Source organism: Geospiza fortis, unplaced genomic scaffold, assembly GCF_000277835.1.
Source record: "Geospiza fortis unplaced genomic scaffold, GeoFor_1.0 scaffold366, whole genome shotgun sequence".
Taxonomy (NCBI): Eukaryota; Metazoa; Chordata; class Aves; order Passeriformes; family Thraupidae; genus Geospiza; species Geospiza fortis.
This window is the reverse complement of record NW_005054342.1, coordinates 5156558-5176707: the sequence shown is the minus strand read 5'-3', so window position 1 is coordinate 5176707 and position 20150 is coordinate 5156558. Positions and strand designations below refer to the sequence as shown.

The following is a 20150-nucleotide window of genomic DNA, read 5'->3' as shown; positions in this document are numbered from 1 at the left end:
ACAAACGTAGGGGGTAATATAATTATAACCAATAAACATTCATTCATAGAAAATAACTCCTATCAAACTAGCTCAGTGTCATCTTCTAAGCTTATATATTTCTAGTGATATAACATACATTTGTAAGATGTCTCACACAATGCAGCATTGTTGTGATCTTATTGCAAAAGTTCCATACCTTCTTGGCGATTTCTCACAGGCAGTTCCTCACAGCACTGACTCCTCACAGCACAACCAACAAACTCCACTTTCCTTCTCAACCAGCTAACCCACTCTTTTTATAGCACTCAACCTCATTGGACACAGCTGTGGCCTGTTAAGAGCAGGCCTGTTTCTAATCTTTGGTGATTAGTACAGCTGCAACTCCTCAGGGGCCAGATTACCTTCTGCACTATCTTTATTTTCTTACATTCTATCCCCCCACGCAGTATGACATTTTGATTAAGAAGCTACAATGATAAGATAATCAGTGTCACATATAAATTACCAGATTTTGGCTACTTGGAAAGATTTATTTCATAACTAGAAAAAACATTATTTAACAGGACTTTCTGTTAAGATACTACATCTTTTGGCATGATGCTACTTAACGCTTCTTTTCATGACAGAGAAGCAATAATAGCATTGAGACTTGCTAAGCTTATAAGTGGCACAAAGCTGGGGGGAATGGTCGATAGTAGCCAATAGTACAAGTCAGGTAGTTCTGCAGCCTGGATGAAAGTGACAATATGTATTTCTGTACTTCAGAACTTTATTCAGGTTGGAAGCAGGTACTTAGGATTGAAGCCTAATGATTTTGCTTTTCCAGAATTGGACCTGCCATTCTGGATGCTGCGGGTCTAAAGGCTATGTAATAGTTCTTGTGAATTAATAGTTATTTCAAAATATACTCCTTGTTTGAAGGTATAGCCAAAGTACCAAGCTCAGGTTTTGCATATGTACTCAGAGAAGGATCATTTTCTAGAAGAAGAATGTTAATATATTGTTATATATAGCATATATTGTATATGTTATATTAATGCAACTGCTATTAAATTAAGATCTAATTCTGATGCCTGCACTTCAAGAATTATTTCGAAAATTTGTGGAGTCCATGAAAGAGACAGAAGGCTTATCAGAGACTGGAAATAATTCCTCTTGTCAAGAGACCCTAAGTGTTTATATTGATTGATAAAGGGTAATAGATTGTTATCCCTAAATGCTTGCATGAGAAAAACAAAACTGGCTAAAAATGCTTCAGCAGTCTAGCAAGGATATGCTAAGGCTCAGGGTCTGAATTGATGCTAGATGACTGCAGACTAAGTCTCAGTTAAAAATCTCACTCAGTTAAAACAGACTTGCCTGTTTTTCCCAGTGAGAATAACAAGGCATTGAAAGAACTTCAAGGCTTGCAGTGCAATTCTACTGCTGGAATTTCTTAAAATAAAGATAGGACACCTTTCTAAAAGATGTTCCACTTTATCAATAACTTTGGGGTTTGCAGCCGTGCTTTCTTCAGAAGAAGCTCATGCCATTCAGAAAATGTAGCCAAATAATCAGTATAGTCTCCTTCAGAACACGGCATGGCCAGCAGGGAAGGGCTTCCAACAGTGAGATACTGCTTAAAGCTATCCACAAGAGCATGTTAGGGACAGTTGAGGTGGAGTAGATGTCAGGACAGATAGAAAGAAACAGGCTATTCCATTCCATGATTATATAAAAGATGTCACAGTAATATAAATCAGTCACAATGATTGTGAATAAGGCTAAACTCATGAACATTTTTCTTAAGCAAAAAGAATATCAAGTGAAGCAAAACGGGTTTTCGTTCAGGGTTTTTCTTTATTTCAAATGTAAAAATAAATTCTGAGGAAGAAAAAGATAACATTTTATTTGAAAATGTTCACATGGGATTTTTGATGGCTAATTAAAAACTATTTCAACTCATTTGGGAATTACAAACCCACCAAATCCAGTCTTATGGGACTGTGTAACAAACTGCAATACAAATGGGCCTCCTCCCACAAACAACAGCTCTTGGGAGTAAGAATTTCAATACTAGAAATAAATGAGAAGTGATTGGCATTGACAGATGTCATGAAACTGGGGGTTCTCAGTGCTTTTTAAGAGCAAAGTGAAAGCTAGAGTCATTAATGTTGTGTATCCTCAGATGTGCTACAGTATTTGATGCTCTGTGGAATGTGGAAAAATATTCTGTTCAAAAAGCATTGCACAGCTCATCAATAAACCCTCTCAGGAAAAGATTCCTACATAAAAGACATTCATTTTCACTCTGATCCTTCATCTACTTTCACTGACATTGGCAGCTATGGTAATTTATTGTTGTTTTTACTTCATCTGCTATTGTTCGCTTCTATTCTTCAAACACAAAAGAAAACCTATGTATGGAAAATAGCAAGACTTCTTAGGAATAGTGAGTAATGGATCATGCCATGCTGTGCTGCATTTGTATATTGATTTTGTCTCAGATTGATACATTAATTTAAATAGAGATTATGTGTGTAACTTTTCTACTGATAAAGCAAAAATTGAACTGGACTGGTAATCATGGATCAGAGTCTGCTTGTGATATTATACATTTTTATTCCCATTATGTGGCTGGATGAAACTGCATTTTTTGAAGGATTTTACGATATTACTTATACCTTACAACAGCCAAATTAAAATTCCTTTGTTTTCAGTGGTTCCATGTTTCAAAGAATAGATGAAATGATACTTCATGTTGCAAAATGAAAATGTCATTATATCTAAAGTTAATAGGCCTGAACATCCTGAGAGCAATTCTGGAGCTCATAACACCTCATAGATGAATAACATGCTACAACTCCACATGGCTTAGTGGGAGGAGAGCTTTATATACAGTAGTTATGACTGCAAAGACAGAATAGCTGTATTTGGCAGGACAGCTTACATAATATATAAACATGTAAATTTTATTTATGCAAATAAAAGAGTCTTGATAATGTCACCAAATGCTAAAATAGTAGTATTTTTTTTCAAACCTTCTGTTGTTTTAATTTAATCTGGAGGTCAGTTGTATTCATGGAACTTGGTTCATCTCCTGAGTACATTCAAAGTATCCCATACAGAAATCCCATCCCTTAACAGAAAATATGGGATATGGAGAGTGCAATGATTGCAGTGGAATGAAAAGCAACTGCCTTTGAAACTGGCAGTTTCAGCTGTCAATGGCACATAAAGAATTGTTTAGGGCACAAGAAATACTGACTAATAGGTTTGAAATGACTCTGGTACACAATTAATTTAAGTCTTAAGAAATTGGGTCTTTTGCTTATTTAATTTCAGTACTTCATGAGATGTTCCAGTATAAAACATATGTATTCCAATGATTGTGGGGAAAAAATCAATATAAAGAAGTTAGAACTTTGAACAAATCCAGTTATTTTCCCGATTCAATAATAAATGCCAAAATCGGAGGATGTAATAACTTTATGTGCTGAAAATATAGTTACTAACTTTTAAAGACAGGCTTTTAAATTCATTTAACAAAACTGTCACTTTACAAAACTATTTTGAAAGTGCTATTTGCATCAAAGAAAATGAAGGTTCAGGAAGGAAGAACAAACAGAAGAAATTAAATTATTTTATGGTGATAAAAAAGTTGATAGCCTCAAGTAAAAACATGTTTCTTGTTATTGTATTCTTGATGTTACACAAGGCAATAAACCCAACATAATATCCTGTGGTTCTGCCAGGTTAGGAAGGTCTACCTTGACTTTAAAAATTCTTTTTCCTTGAGACAGCCTGGAATCTGGTCGTTGTTTTTCACATTCTAATCTAACAATATTTGATTTTTATTTTGCATGCTAATACATATGTGTATACTTATAACTGAACATGATTTCTACAGGCACAAGCAGTGGTATTAGGGTTAGTTGGTGTCTTGAGGTTGTTTTTCCACTGTGTATTCTTCTATGATAATGGGAAACTTTAGCAATGATTTGGCATCACGGTATGAATATATTTCTGGAAAATTTGCTTTTCAAATGTAAGAGCTGAAAGCCAAATCTAGGCTACACTGCTCTAGTACATGCACACACACGCTCAGACACATCATGATAATGCCAAAGGCAATTATGAACTCAAAACCAGAGATCTTAGAGACAAAGAAAGCTTTTTTGATCTAGGGCCTAAGATCCATGCCTATGACTAGGCATCTAGTCACATTGCTGCTATGGCAATATATGTAAAAATGACACCTCTGAAGCCCAGTACACATTTTTTGTGGGGTTAAATGTGCAGCTGAAGCAGAAATGTATTAGTGTAGCAGTGCCTTTTACCACTCCAAGAACACTTACTTGAGATAAGGAGTAAATATCTTTCTCTGCTGTACACAAGCTCCCATCCAAGCACAATATCCAGGTGTCACTGGAATAACTAAATGCCAAAGCAGCATAGGGGAATCTAAGACTAACCCTTAAGTGACAGCATGGCCTTGATCATTTTATTCTTCCTTTTGTCTTGGAAGCATTTGTTCTACCCTACTGTGGAGCAAAAATTTTTCCCACCAAGGAAAACTCTTTCTTGACCAACCCATTTTGGAGGAGTCAGAATAAGCCTACAATAAGTCTTCAGCATATCTTTATTATTTATAATGATGCTGAAGAAGATAAAGGTATTTTTAATGATACTTTCATGACTCTCATTTGATGTATATTTTTCTGCATAAGAACTGCAAAATCCTGTTCTCACCCATGTCTTTTTTGTCTTAATAGTAGCTCGTTTTGGAGTCATAACCACCTATGAGTACATTAAGCTCTTTCTTCTACCATTTTGTAGAGTTTTTTTATCTTCCAAAGTTGAAACTTGCTCTATACCTGGCTGGAGATAAACTCATGTCAGGATGGGATACCAGCTCTGAAGACAGACCGGCTGATGCAGTATTAATTGTAGGCAGTGTAACTGAAGTAATCACAATCCATCTTTCTTTTCTTCTTGGTAGTTCTAGTAAGGAGATAACTTGACCCTCCACAAGGTGTATCTCTGAGGTGGGATGAAGGCCTGGGATGTGAAAAGAGCTAGCTCAAATGACTCTTCTATCTGATTTTGAATCATAGAGATCTAGAATAACAGAATGGCTTGTTGCAAGAGGTGTTGAAGATCCTCTTGTTCCAGCCTCATTGCCATGGGCAGGGACGACTTGCACCAGACCAGGCTGATCAGAGCTCCATCCAACCTGGCCTTGAGCTCTTCCAGGGACAGGGCACCCACAACTTCACTGGGCAACCTGCTTCAGTGCCTCATCACCTTCGTCTTCAGCATATCTTTATTATTTATAATGATGCTGAAGAAGATAAAGGTATTTTTAATGATACTTTCATGACTCTCATTTGATGTATATTTTTCTGCATAAGAACTGCAAAATCCTGTTCTCACCCATGTCTTTTTTGTCTTAATAGTAGCTCGTTTTGGAGTCATAACCACCTATGAGTACATTAAGCTCTTTCTTCTACCATTTTGTAGAGTTTTTTTATCTTCCAAAGTTGAAACTTGCTCTATACCTGGCTGGAGATAAACTCATGTCAGGATGGGATACCAGCTCTGAAGACAGACCGGCTGATGCAGTATTAATTGTAGGCAGTGTAACTGAAGTAATCACAATCCATCTTTCTTTTCTTCTTGGTAGTTCTAGTAAGGAGATAACTTGACCCTCCACAAGGTGTATCTCTGAGGTGGGATGAAGGCCTGGGATGTGAAAAGAGCTAGCTCAAATGACTCTTCTATCTGATTTTGAATCATAGAGATCTAGAATAACAGAATGGCTTGTTGCAAGAGGTGTTGAAGATCCTCTTGTTCCAGCCTCATTGCCATGGGCAGGGACGACTTGCACCAGACCAGGCTGATCAGAGCTCCATCCAACCTGGCCTTGAGCTCTTCCAGGGACAGGGCACCCACAACTTCACTGGGCAACCTGCTTCAGTGCCTCATCACCTTCACAGTAAAGAATTTTTTCTAATATCTAATCTAATAGTGCTCTCTTTCATTTTGAGTACATTCCCACTTGTTCTGTCACTACATGCTCTTGAAAGGAGTCTCCATTTTTCTTGTAGGCTCCCTTCAGATATTGGAAGGCTGCAGTTAGGTCTTCTGAAGTCTTCTCTTTTCCAAGCTGAACAATCCCCATTATCTAAATTAGGCAGGGTTGGGTTTTGTAACACTGCCTGTGTTTCTGCCTGACATTGAACTGAGATATTCTTTCCAGCCAGTGCAGAATCCGGAGTCATGTCTTGAACCTGAAACTTGCACATTTCCAGCTGGCACCAGCACTGCCACAATAGTTTTGCTTCCAATTCCACATTCATCTCTTCCAACAAACCTCTCTGGTGAACATTTTGCAGAAACTTCTGTACATACTGATTGGAAAACTTTAAACTTACTAAGAAAGAAGAGAAATCCAGCCGAAAATAAAAAATGGAGCTTTGGGAAGCAAAGATCAGAAAACAGGTTCAGGGTGACATGAATAGTTAATGGCAAGATTAAATAAGGTCTTCTCTTGGCTTCCAAATGAAAAAATAAAATGTAAAAACCACTGAAGATTGGAAAGTTAGTTTGCTTGCTATTAAGTAAATTTGTTTTATTAAGATAATGAGGAATATGATTCAGTCTCTGTGGTCTTGCTGATCAACTAAGTAGTACTTGTGGCCCACAGTGTGACTCCTCATTTTAATGACTAGGCTTTATTTCTGAAATCAAACTCTTGCAGTAACATGGATAAACTCTGCCACTCCTCATTATTCTGCAGTTCCAGTGATGGACAATTGGCACATAACCATCATTCACATGCTGAATCTGCTTTGTGTATGCATTGTACCTTCAGTCTTTGTAAAGTTAATAATTTTATCTTTTTTCTAAGTTAATTGTCAGCCTCAGAGTATAATGGAAGGATGAATGAAAATGGGACATAAGATGGTATAGTATAGTTTGAATAAACAAATTATTTACAGTATATAATTTCTTATACTTTTAAATTTATTTATTTTTAATAAAATAACCAGTTGCATTCTGCTCAAACATTTTACCTTCAAGGGAGCCATTCTCGGTGCAACATAGGCAAAATTCTAGCAATTCAGGCCAACAGATCCTTAGTCTTCAAAAGTAAAAAAAAGTTTGCTATAGTCTAATACTGTTCATTAAAATCCACAGCAGTTATTACATGGGAAATCATTATTGTTCTAAACAGTGTCCTACTTTCAAACTAGAAACTTAGGCTAATATAAGTCCTATGGGTAACAGCTAGCAGTTATCTTGGTTTCATGGGAAGCGTTGCTACACTATTTCGATTACTCCAGATTTGCTGCCTAAAGGTGCACGTTTTGCTCCCTTTATAGAAAACTGATCCCGCTCTATTTTGCCTCAGATAATTTTCAATATTTCAATGAATTGATGGTTGTTCATTTCGTTCAAAGTAAGTTTGCCTACCTGGGAATATTATTTAAGTCATTAAAAGGTAGAATTCCTCTCTGGGTTTAAAAATGGAGTTTATTGGTATTAGGTATTCCAGTGGTCCTTTGCTAGGCAACCACTGTGTGATTACTTTCAAACCAAGTGCACTGGTTCAATGACATGCAGTTTGGAAGGAGATTTTTCCCATCTTTCCTGCACTGCGGAACTTTGTCACACAATGACCCCCAGCTGCCCTTCCAGCAGTGGCAGTAACAGCAGGTGGGAGCTCTGAGGGCTTCCAAAGGTACAAGGAGGCACTGAGCAGAGATCTTGAAAGTTTTCTCTCCTCTGGGTTGTGCATAACTGCAGGATGTACAGAATGAATTGTATCCCAGAAAAGAGGAGTCTTTCAGAAGAGAGTTTCTTTGCACAGATTATTTGTGTCTATAGAGAAAAAAATACACATACCTTGGCTACTTTTCTTTAATGTGCATGCAATGCTTTCAAATACATAGAGGATGTTTACTTCTGGAAGGAATAATGTGAAGAATAATATAATCATCAGCAGGAGTACCTGCATGCAGTTTGGAGTAGTGCAATAGGGAGAGTAACCACAACACGTACTCTTTTATGTAATGTGGCTCTTGAATGTAATGAGAATCCAGTAATCTCAACAGAAGTTTACTTGGCTGAGGATAGAAATGAAGTGGTAATTTAGCTGAACATTTTAATTTACCATAGCTATTAAAGAAATTCATTCAGTATATGTTGTACAGAAGTATGCTTGCCTCCGAGAGAAACACTGGTGCTTTCAGCTGGGGGAAGGAAGGGAGGGAGGGAGGGAAACAGAGGAACAAGCAGAGGAGTTGTGTGTATCCTAAAGGATGAAGGCATCAATTTTGACTGGGAAAAGAAAGAAAATAACTAAAATAACTAAAATACCCTTTAAAATATCAAGGTTATTATATTTAAATAAAATAACTTTGGCATCCTCACAGGAGTAGCCCAGCTTGGCTCTCACTATGGAAACAAGGGATGTGGTCAATTCCTTGTGTAATCTGCAAGTGTCTACAATGATTTTGTCCACATCTCAGCCCTACGCTCTTGTTTTTTAATTACAGGAGAGAAATGGAAATGTTTTGAATACATTCACCTTCTAAAATGTGCTTCTAAAGCAGATAAGACAAACCATATACTGAAAGTACCAATTTCTTTTCATTAAGTGTAGAAAGGAGGCCACAGTGTGCAGGTTATCTGCAGAATTTGCCTTCTAGATGTCTAAAATCACAGGAAATTAATCCTGCCTGAAAGACACTAAATCAGTTAATGACTAATTGTGATGATGGACTCTCTACGTCATTTAATGTGCCATAATTTTCTCCCACTCTCATGTTTATCAGGTTTATTTTCATCAAAGGCCTTGGAAGCAGAGACTCTTTATTACTTTCCCAGCATCTTACAGTGCAGTATCTACTCCTACTCCTGGTTGCTGGGCTGGGTATCATGACCACACTACTGAGAGGAGCAGTGACCTGTGTGGGTACTGGAATTGTGTGTATCATATATTGTTATACACAGTGGAGGTCTGCACATTGTGCTTGACTTTATCCTATTCTCAGGCAGCTTATCCATAAGCACACAGCTCTAGATACAGGAACTAAGTAAAGGAAATGGAAAGGCTTGACACATTTCCTGTAGAGTCTTTGATTTCATTTTTTGCTCATTCTTCTACCTTGGTAGACAATGTTTGACTCATTAACATTTCTTCCCTGCTTTTCAGTTTGTTCATGTCAGTAGAAGTGCTGGTTTACACTCCACCTGACTCTTTACACCTGTTTCTATGAAATTATTTCATTGCTGTGGTGTAAGTCGTTCTTCAGTCAGGCAAACCAGCCAAACAGTGAGCCAGCCAGTTAGAAGCTGTGGTTGCTAACCCACATCAATTCCCTGATGCCATTCCCTGCATAGAGAAGACTGCTGGGGATTAGTGGAATGACAATAACCCTTGGCCACAAGGCTCACAATGTCATGATGCACTGCAATATCTCCTAGTTGTATCCAGAGTGAGCCCTTTAAGGACAGCTTCTGAAATGACTTTCCAGTTTCTTGGGGTCACACAGTTTTCACTGGCACAATTCTTGTGAAAATGTTTGCTTTCGTCTAACAGAGGCATTATGGAAACATTCACAGGCTTGTCAACCTCTTCCAAATGTATCTATCTCAAATGGATGTACTTTAAATATAGGAACTTTTCCTTTTCACACATTCCCAAATTCCCACCATCAGATTTTTACTTACCTTTAAGTTTCTAACTTATGGCAATTCATTGCTTTTACGGTGGATTCAGAGATGCTTTAGATGAAAGTTAGTCTTACTGAGTTAATTTATTTTTTATATAATATTTAGCTGTAGTCAAATTATCCACTGTAAGAAATGTATTTGTTTATATTTCCTCTGTTACTGGATGATTAAGCTTTAATTTGCCTCAACTAATAAACCCATTGTGCTTCTGCTTGGGCGAGTTGTATGTACATTCCTCGGGGAATTAATCTTTATATATTTCCAATTTCTTCATTCTTCTGATGGTTTGCTGGAAGAAGACAGAGTTACTTAACTATTGCAAATGATGCCTTCTGCAAATATCATACTCTAGAAAGTTAAGGTTTGTAACAAGAAGCCATAAAATTTATTAGGCCAAACCTGATGTAGTCTGACAAAACCACATAGAAATTCTCTGGCATATAAGCTCTCCTTTACATCTGAAATGGAAGCAACCTACTTCAAGTGAAGTACAGAAATCAGTCCCAGTTCAGCTATTCACCATGACTGTCTCAGACTGAAGTGAACATCTCTAAGGCTGAGAGAGCTGTTAGCAGGGCAGAGGTGATAAGGTCAGTAGCCTCTACTGAGGAGAGAGGAGGGACAGATTATTATCCCCTGTGGAATCACAAGGATTAGCAGAAGACATACAGGGAAAAAATCATGTACTGTGGGATAAACTAACCTTCTTACTGATTTCTTGAATGTATGATTTTTACTATACAACAAAATAATAAACCTTGTGTTCAGACTGACCTTCTGAAAATACCACAGATGGCCACAACTGTTTTGAAATGCCAGCATTGAGTTCTAGTGTCTGTTAATGACTTCTGTAAAGGCATACACATGTGCATGTTACATTTGCCAAAAAGATCCTATTTTCAGATTCATATCTCAAAAGAAGATAGCAGAAGTCACTCAAACCTGAAATAAGGGCACAGAACACACAGCCTGCAGAAGGAAGGATTTTGTGTGTAGTGATTGCAGAATCTGGTGAATGACAGTACCTTCACATTCGTGGCCATGAAGATATCCAGAAATACCATGTCTGGAAATCCAAATTGCCTTTCAAAACTTTACTCATCCAGAGTGATTGCTGAGAAACTCTGCCTGTCAAATACATAATTTCCACAGAGACCTAAACTTTAAGGATATTAGAATGACAAGATTTACTTAAATTTCACAGGAGAATTACTGTGCAGATGCTGTTGAAACTCTAAAAAATATTTCATATGCAGTTTTTATGAAAGTTAATATATTAGCAGGTCAGTGAACAGCTATCTGTTTCCCATTACAATGTGAATTTCTTTTTTGTGCTATTATTGCAGGTGATTATGTAGTCATGACTATATACTTCGACTTAAGTAGAAGAATGGGATACTTCACTATACAAACATACATTCCCTGTATATTAACAGTTGTTCTTTCCTGGGTATCCTTTTGGATCAAAAAAGATGCCACACCAGCAAGAACAGCATTAGGTAAGTTGTTAATAATTCCCTTTTCTGATGTTCCTGCACTAATATTTGAAAATGTCTGCTTCCTTTCAAAGAGACCACTAGGTATACCCTTTGGATTATCACTACTGTGTCTTGCAGAACCAGATCTACTTATTACTGAGACCACTGGGTTTTTTTCCTGTAACAGGATAATTAAAAGTAAACTAATATGACCCTTTGGATGACACTGCCACCTATTTTGCATAAAACTCTTGAATTAATGTCTGTCTCCTTGTCCTCACCATGATATTTTAGTGACATTTTTGAAGACTTAATTAATTGCACTGCTGGCTTCCTTTCCTTCTGTAACTCTCCCCCACTGGCAATTATGTCTTATATATACAGAAAACTGTGGGATATAATAGTATTAACTCAAGCAAAGTGTTTTAGCTTGCATGCTTGAAGTTAAGCTTCACACTGGGTGTATTGATATTTTTCATAGATTGTGAATATTTATGCTGGTTTAGGTTTTCCAGAAACTCATTTTTGTCAGGACCAGCATGTGTATTTTGGCAGTGTGCTTTAGTGTACACTTAGAATTGTTGACTTAGATATTTTTTTCAACATCTGACCTGCAGGTTTTGACAGCATCAAGGGTATAGGGGTATGTAACAGCCAATTATATGTAAACATCAGAACCAAAGGAGAAGCAATTTCTTAGGTCAGATTGTGATTTTTCCAGGTCTGCCAATATGAAATTATTCAGAAAACTACCAGTCTAGGTAAAAAGGGGAGCCCGTGTCAAAGTTTGCATGTCTATTTTCAGCCATCCCCAGTGATTCATTGCATCCTCCTGCTGGAGTTTGTTACTATGTAGGTCCATTTTTCTGAGGTTATTTTACAGGAAAGGAATATTCAGTCCTCATTCCCTCCATGTGAGTGCCAAAGGGCCAGTACACCACAGCTCCAACAACAGGATGGACACAAAGACTCACAGTTATTCTGTTATCCAGTAACACCTCCAGAACAGCTAAAAGACCATACATAGGTGAGGACAGAGCAGCTTACAACTGCCTGTTCCTGGCTGGGTAGACTTGCCTCTGACAGCCAGAAAATTGAGCAATAGGTCTTAAGTATAACTCTCTGCTGAATTCTTAAATTGAACTCTTTTCTTCTTAAATTAGGTGACTCAGGGGAGATAAGGAAAGATTGACTGTTCTCTATCTTTTTTTAAAAGGGAGTCTGAAACCCCATGCATGGGGAGAATCACATAGCATCCAACTGAATTATCCTTCTTAATGCAGAAGAAAAAATAGACAAAAGACATCTAACACTTTGCGTTATTGATTTGCCATAAGCATTTTTCCTATCCTGTACCTAAGGGTGGTTCCCCACACCACAAAGCTCATTTTTCCAAATAATTAGATACAGAAGTATTTTAGATCACTAAGCACTAATGTGTGACTCTCCACCTCACCCCTCAGCCAGCAGGAAGTTCAGAGAAAAAATGTATTCAGATACCGAAGTCATTAATGTGGAGTAAGAACATAAAAATGAGTTGTTTCAAGCTTCTACTCTATGGATGTCATGACTCACTCCTAAAACTCTGACTGAGAATTTAATTTCATAGGCTAAAATATGACTTTTCTAAAAGTAAAGCCAAGTATATATGGGTCACTTCTTTTGTGCAAAGAATCCTGTTGCTCCCAAATTGACAATGACCTGTTGACTCCCAGGATGCAGTAAGCAGATGCTCCCGTTGTGTTGTTGACCTGCATGTATAATGCAACTTATAAATCTGTCTGAGCAACAGCACACATCAACATCTAGACAGTGGCACATGGTAAAATTGTGAGTAATGCAGCACCAGGCAAACTGCTGAAATTGTCCTACTAATTAGTTGAAATTAATTGTAGAGACTCTGTGCAACAAACCTTCTCCAAGTATATCTGCATTAATATAAAGGACTAGCACCAGGGAAATATTTATCTCTCTGAAATTAATGAATAATTTCCAAAGTTATTGTCAACTACTCACAGTTACATGAAGGACAGGTTTTATTCCTTTCTGAATAATGCCAGCTAATACATTTCCGTGCTGGGAGAAAAAATATTTCGGGTTTGGGACCGTAAGTATTCTTTCAGCAGTGATGTCCAGAGACATTAAAGTATTCTCTAAAAACTTTTTTAATCCCCTTTTTACATGTACTTTGAGGTACTAAGGCCCAGACTGGCAACAAGATTAACTCCAGGCCACCTAAAGAGTCAGTGGGAAAATGGAAGTAAAATTTGAGTGCTGGATGAGAACTGTGTTTTTTGATCCTTAGTTATTCTGCTCTTCATTCAAAGAGAAAGAAATGTCTCTCTGCAGCTTCTGCTTGTATCTAGTAATCAAAATTATCTCAAAATGTTCTAAGTCAAGAGGCAACTTTTCCGTGAAGTTATGATCTGAAAAATAACAGGTTATTTTCTGTTAAGCTGAAGCTTTCATTCAGTTTCCCTGTACTTTTCAAAATGGATATAATATGTAATAGGACCAGGCAGTTCCTACAGAGCAGGATTGAACTGCAGTTTAAAAAGATACTGTGGGTATCAAGGCCAGAAATGTGTTGATGCTAAAAAAGATACAGATGATATTTAATAAAAAATTAACATTGCTTTCCTTGCCATTTCATCTTTACCTCATTCACTAGAAAACCAAGAAAGTACTCAAAACAGGGGCCAGACCAGAAAGATGGAGAACCAACTTTATGGACAAGTGATAGCATGCATGAAAGCAGAAGACATTTCCTTTAGTGTCCCACCAACATAACCTCAATAAAATAAAAAATTAGCCTTGCTGACCAAATTTTCTAACACTGAAACTCCTGCCACCTCACTTTGCATATGGCTGTCCAGTAAGCAGATTTCAAGCAGTAATAATTTTAAATAACTGTTAGACCAATGAATGCTTTCATGCATTATGTTTATCTGCATAATTTGATCTTCCAGTCAGTAATTTTTTATATCAAATAGCATCTTTGGTAAGGGATTTACTGCAAGAATATAGCATCCCAGAATGGTATTTACACAGCAACTTGTAAGCTTACACATACCATTTCTACCTGAAAATTTTGAAGTCAGGTTACCTCAGAGCTGTCCTTAGCTGATACTAAAATTTGGTTGAAATAGATAGTTCATGAGCCCTGTGAATTTTAATAAGAGATGCAAAGCTCACTTTGCCATACGGGACTCCACAAAGTGAGAGACTTCACAATTTCATCTGGCAAGACATATGCATTTGAAACCACTCAACAAACTGAATTTCCTTAGCACGAGAGATGAAATGAACTAAGGGTATGGAAACTACATATTATATTTGGAAATAATGGTGCTGAATTTAATTCATATATACATACATACATATATAAACACATATATATATATTCTGATTTGTAAATGTACAGAAATACAAAACTGTATCATCTGGTGCACCTTCTTTCTCTTTCCTCTCTGAATGTATCTCCATAAACTCATTTAACATTTTAAAATTTGTGCCTGTTTGCTAGATGTAAAATTGATACACTAGATAGAATTTTCATCATTTCCAAAACTCAGTGCTTGTTTAAATTGTAAGCAATAATGCAGTTGCAAGCATGATCTGAGCTGCTGTTTCACATTCAGGCTTAAGGCATGGAGTAGGATACAGGTTTATTTTAATAAAATCTGTCCTATCACATGATGCGTGGGAAACAAAAACTTACATTTGAGTCTCAGTAAATGGGACTCTGTGTATTTGTACTGGGAGAACTCTATAGGTTTTGAGGAATTTTTTAAGATAGTAAAATGCCTGAAAGCATGTACATGTGGCTCAGAAAATGACACTTTTGTGTCAGAAGTCTAAACGTGGATTAGGAAGTGAAGAACTTGATTTTATATTGTAGGGTATATCATGGTCTGGATGTGGTTCTTCTGAAATGAGTGACTCCTAAGGCCCGGATCAAGTCCATACAGCAAGTGATTGACCTGTAGTTAGTAAGGGTCAAATCAAAGCCAGCCAGTTCACACCTTCTGCACTTGGGCAGCTCTGCTGTTGGCTGCTGTGATAAATGGCTAAACACAGTCTTTGCAGCTTTTTTAAAGCATCAGCTGGGTACAGAACTGATGTTGAGGGGTCTGAAGAGGTTGCTGGATCATGCCAACCCTATCTGCTTATACTGGGAGGTGGCATAGATTTCAAGAAATGGCTTTTAGATGTCCAAGGCGCACACAAAGTCCACACTTTACACTTCCTATCAGCATTGCTTTCATCTTGGTTATTGACTTGTTATTTTTATCAGAAACCTTCTGGTTTTTTTATTTCTGGGTAATAGGTATATAGGGAATTTGATTAATCATTACTATTCAAGGTTGAGACACAGGCAATAATTTGCCTTCTGGCTTTTCCATGGACTTCTGTTGCAGTGTGACCACTTTTCTGTTCTTAGTTATGATCTGTGTAAGTTTATTATTCAAGCTGTATTTTGATGTTAATGTTATATTCAGTTGGTAGATTCGGTCTCCCCCTGTTCTGTTATTATAATGGTTCTGCCTACGGCTTCCTTCCCACCTTTCCCCTCACAGTTATCTGTCAATCACCGGTTGTCTAGGCAACTCCCACCACTCCTGTATCCATTTTTATGTCAATCTGTTGTCATAGTTTCTCCCGAACCCCTCCTAGGTTTCCCTAGTAACTGCCATGTCCGTCACTCTCTGCCCACACCTTTTCCCTAGAACCTTCTACTCAGAGCAGAGAGTGATTAGACCAGAAGTTTTTTCCCCTCCCCAGCTCGTCCCCCATTTGTTGTTCTGTTAAGTCAGTCATGGTTTTCTGTATGCTCTTTTGCCCAGGGGTGGGTGACGCCTCCCCTCTGGGACCCCTTAAAACCTTGTCTGGAGGGCCTTCTAGCCTTAGGCCAAGGGCGAAGCCTCCTCACCTCTGACGTGGGGAGGTCGTCCTTAGGCAGCAGCTCGCTGGAGCCAGTCTCTGTCCCAGAGCCGTGCCCTCTGCCACAGCTGCTGTCAAGCCAGACTGCTGGTTGGTGCTGAGCTAGCCTGGGCTTTGGATTCCCGCACCCCAGCAGACTTCCTGTTATCTTGAATGGAAAAGGTTGTTCTTGTGAATCACTGTAGCTTATATCAAACTTCACAAGTCAGAGATGGACAATCTTTCATAAAGAGAAAGTAGTCAAAAGTAATCCACAGATACTTCTTTCTCTCCAGAGTGCTTTTAGTGAGAAGTTATTTAACTATAAGGCATAACTTCCATAATTCCTTGCCATTTCAAACGCTATGAACCATTGTGAAACATCATTTTAACTATTAAAAAAAGAAAGATTACCTTATGGCTATGCTGTTTGTTGAGAAGGTTCTCTCGTGAGACTTACTTGTGGGAAAGCTTTATTTTTTTTCCCTAGCCAATAAGAAGTTGGATTTTTTACTATCAGAAGACATGCAGTTCATAACAAGTTGGGAATGAAAAGACTGCTATTCCTCAGGAATGAAGAGAAATTGTATGAATTACTAGGAATCAAATAACTTACATGACATAGATTTCATTTTAGCACTGGTTTTATCATTTTGGGTATTTCACACTAATCCCATTTTGTTCACTGTTACTAAATCAGTCTCAGAAGTGATGCTTTGTATGAATTAAAAAGGCTAGCTCTGTTAATGTTGCATCTGAAGTTTGTATGAGTCTTACTATGACTGAGTAAGTAACATTGACTTCCCTTACTCAGAAGGAAAATGGCACTGGAGGACTCCCAAGGAAGCAGTGGTGTGAAGACATACTTTCAGAATTCATGGTCAGATCTTAGCAGAATTTTTTTTTCTCCCCCCACCTCTTTTTTGATCATAAGATTTTTCCTGAGAGCACTACTGCTGTGGAATAGAACATCTTTCCTGCACTGATTACTAACTTTCTTGATTTTATTTTTCTGGGTTTAGTATCTTTTCTGCTTCATACTTCTCTTCAAAAATTTCTTCATTCTCTCCCTCTCCCTCACCCCCATCTTCAACCTTACTGGGATCGGACAAAGGAAGAGGTGAAGAAAAGCGTATTGAGGCACATAGGAATGCCACTTTTGCAAAGATGAAAATAAACAACAGAGCAAATCTGTGTTTACAAAATAACGTCCCTACTGATACTATTTTCCATTATTTCTTACTACTAACAAATTAATTAATTACTTGGGTACACTCTGGATTTCTGTTTTGTATGTTTATTTCCAAAGATTCTTCTGTGATATGAAGTGATGTAGCACACAATTAACTCAAGTTTCTCTCTGCAGGCATCACCACAGTATTGACCATGACGACTTTGAGTACCATTGCAAGAAAGTCATTGCCCCGTGTGTCCTATGTCACTGCCATGGATTTGTTTGTGACTGTATGCTTTCTATTTGTATTTGCTGCTCTGATGGAGTATGCCACCCTAAACTACTACTCAAGTTGCAGGAAACCAAACTGTACTAAGAAGAAAAAGTCGGTAAGATGGGAGCATTTAAATTTCTTTTCACGTGCAGCTCAGAGAGCAGATAATCATTTAATGGTAGCCTGTAATCCCATGGCACTTCACTCCTCCAAGATTTTCCCAGTGGTGTGATCAGCCCTGAAAGCTGATGGAAAAGTCACCCACAGTAGCAGTAGGAGCAGTTACGTGCCTGCTGGGTAAGGTCTGTTCCTAATAGAAGCAGCCTGCTCACCATGGAGCAGCAACCCTGCTTACACATCCTTTGTCCTCCAATTACTGAGCTGGTAGTTGATGAAGTCTCCCACTGAAACAGATTGCATAGCTTGTTATACAAATAAATGCACATCAATGTATATTCAAATGCATTGCTATTTCATGGCTTAACAGGTCTAGAAATATTTATGAGCAGAATTTAATTGTCTCTGCTGGGAACCAGCATTTGGTTTAAGCCCTGTGCACAATGGTGCAGGTTCCTAAGGACAAAAATGGAGGTCACTTAAAAAGGTTTTAGGCATGGCTGATTTTTGGCCAAAAACCAACTTCTAAGTGTAACACTCAGAAAAAAAAAAAAGCTATCTATTTAGAATCAACAAAAACAATCTTGCAGGAAGAATTGCCTGGTCTACTACATAAGTGACTATGAGAATGAGAGGGGGCAGTTAAATAGAGAAAAAAATCTCAGTGTAAACATATGGAAGGGGGTTGACCACTCAAGATCAAGCGATAAATATTATTTGTTCATGATCAGTAGTTGGAGATGTTAGATGCCATTGTGTGTAATGGAGGAAATAAGGACATTTGAAATCAGAAATCAAAGCCAAATAGGAAAAATGAGAAGAAGGAAATTGAGGAGAGAGAAGCCTAAATTTAGGGAATAATAGGTCATGATGTAAAAAGGGATTGAATGAAGAGCTATAGAAAATGATTGAATGAAGAACTAATGAAGGAAAAGCTGAAACAAATATGGGATTAGAGAAAGTCTAGAAAGCCACAGACTAAGTCAATGACAACTCCATTAAACCTAAAATAGCTTCTTACAAAAATGCATTGCTCACAAAAGCAAAAGATTGGTACCAAAAGAAAAGTTTGAGACCAAAATGAACTTGCTAGTGATCAAACTAAAATTACCATCCTATAGAAAGACTGAATTAAGAAGTCATGAGTATCTTTGTTAGTAGGATGTAATTCCAGACATATGAATGAAGGTGTGAGAAAGAATGCAACATTGATGGGATTTACATTACCACCAGAAAAAATGCTCACTTACCTATTGTTTGATCAATAAATAAATTTAATGGGTTGAATAAAGATTTTAAGTTTATGAAAACCAGATGTGCATTCTGTTGAAGTTTCATGCCATTTTCAAGTGTACAGAATATTATGCTGAAGATATAGAGCACACTGCATGGAGCATTTTATGCATTTAGGGCTTGGTCCAAGGAATATATTGAATATAGAATGCATGTGAAGCACTAAGTATGTTTTCTTCTGAATAATTCTTTTGTTATCTTTATTTAAGCTACCTGATGTAAGTTTTGGTCATGTAATGGTAAGTAAGTTACTTTATTCAGTGAGAGAACTGGGGGCACAAATAGATGGTTGACATTTACTTGCGCTAATTCCTGAGAGAGCTGTATTGCTATGTTATGCTTTACCCTGACTTCACTAAAAATATTGGTTTGCTTTTTTGTTAAAAGGTCAGTTTGTTTTCAGCTGTGGCAGAGGAACATAGCTGCCTCTTTCTATAAGGACTTATCAAGTGATATGAGAGGGAGAAGGGTCAAGTATAGAATATTATGTGTTATTTTTACCTCAGAAATTTTGTGTGTCTGCTTTATATAATACAGAAGTTTCTCACTACATTTTATGAGAAAGTAATAAGCACAAGTTATGTCATAAACTTCTATAGAGTTTTAACTAAGTTTCACAGAAAAAAGAAAGCTCATTTATGCATATGCAAAACATTTATTAAGCTTTCAGGTGGATTTTCGAATAATTTAGGCACACAAGTTGAACACAGGTAGTTGTACTCTATCTACAAAAAGGAATATGTGCAGTAGCAATAAAGTTGAAACAGAGCACAAAATTGTGTCTTTAAGTTGTATGAATACCTGCTGTAGTATATGCAAATATAAAGCATTCAGCAAGCCTGAAGCCAGTTTACCAGCTGGTTGAATGGTCTGCCATCAGATAAGGACAGAGCCAGAACTCAAACACTGGGGTTTGCATTTCTTAGGTTGGATATGATGAAGTGTTCTTATTTACAACTGCCATATCTATGTTATTAGCCTATCGTTTTACAAATAATAATATACACTTTTTTTTTTTAAACATGAGTTCTCTGATGTATTTTAAGACCACATATAACTTAGAAAGTCGGCTTATTGGCAATTAGTGGTTTACAGCAAGCATCATATCTATCCACTTTCTACTGCTGTCACTCCCTGGACAGACTTTTCTGGAAGATGAAGTTAACAGAGCATGCTGAATGGGTAG

At 37.4% G+C, this 20150-nt stretch overlaps 1 protein-coding gene across 1 annotated transcript in view; it reads left to right on the top strand.

Moving 5' to 3' along the window:
* The window catches only part of GABRG3 (gamma-aminobutyric acid type A receptor gamma3 subunit), a 296832-nt gene that overhangs the window by 273233 nt on the left and 3449 nt on the right, over positions 1-20150 (top strand). Inside the window, exons 7-9 of the mRNA XM_014307718.2 lie at positions 11052-11204; positions 17473-17669; positions 19174-19203. Of these exons, the coding sequence (XP_014163193.1) occupies positions 11052-11204; positions 17473-17669; positions 19174-19203 (380 nt within the window). The remainder of the gene's footprint in view (positions 1-11051; positions 11205-17472; positions 17670-19173; positions 19204-20150) is intronic.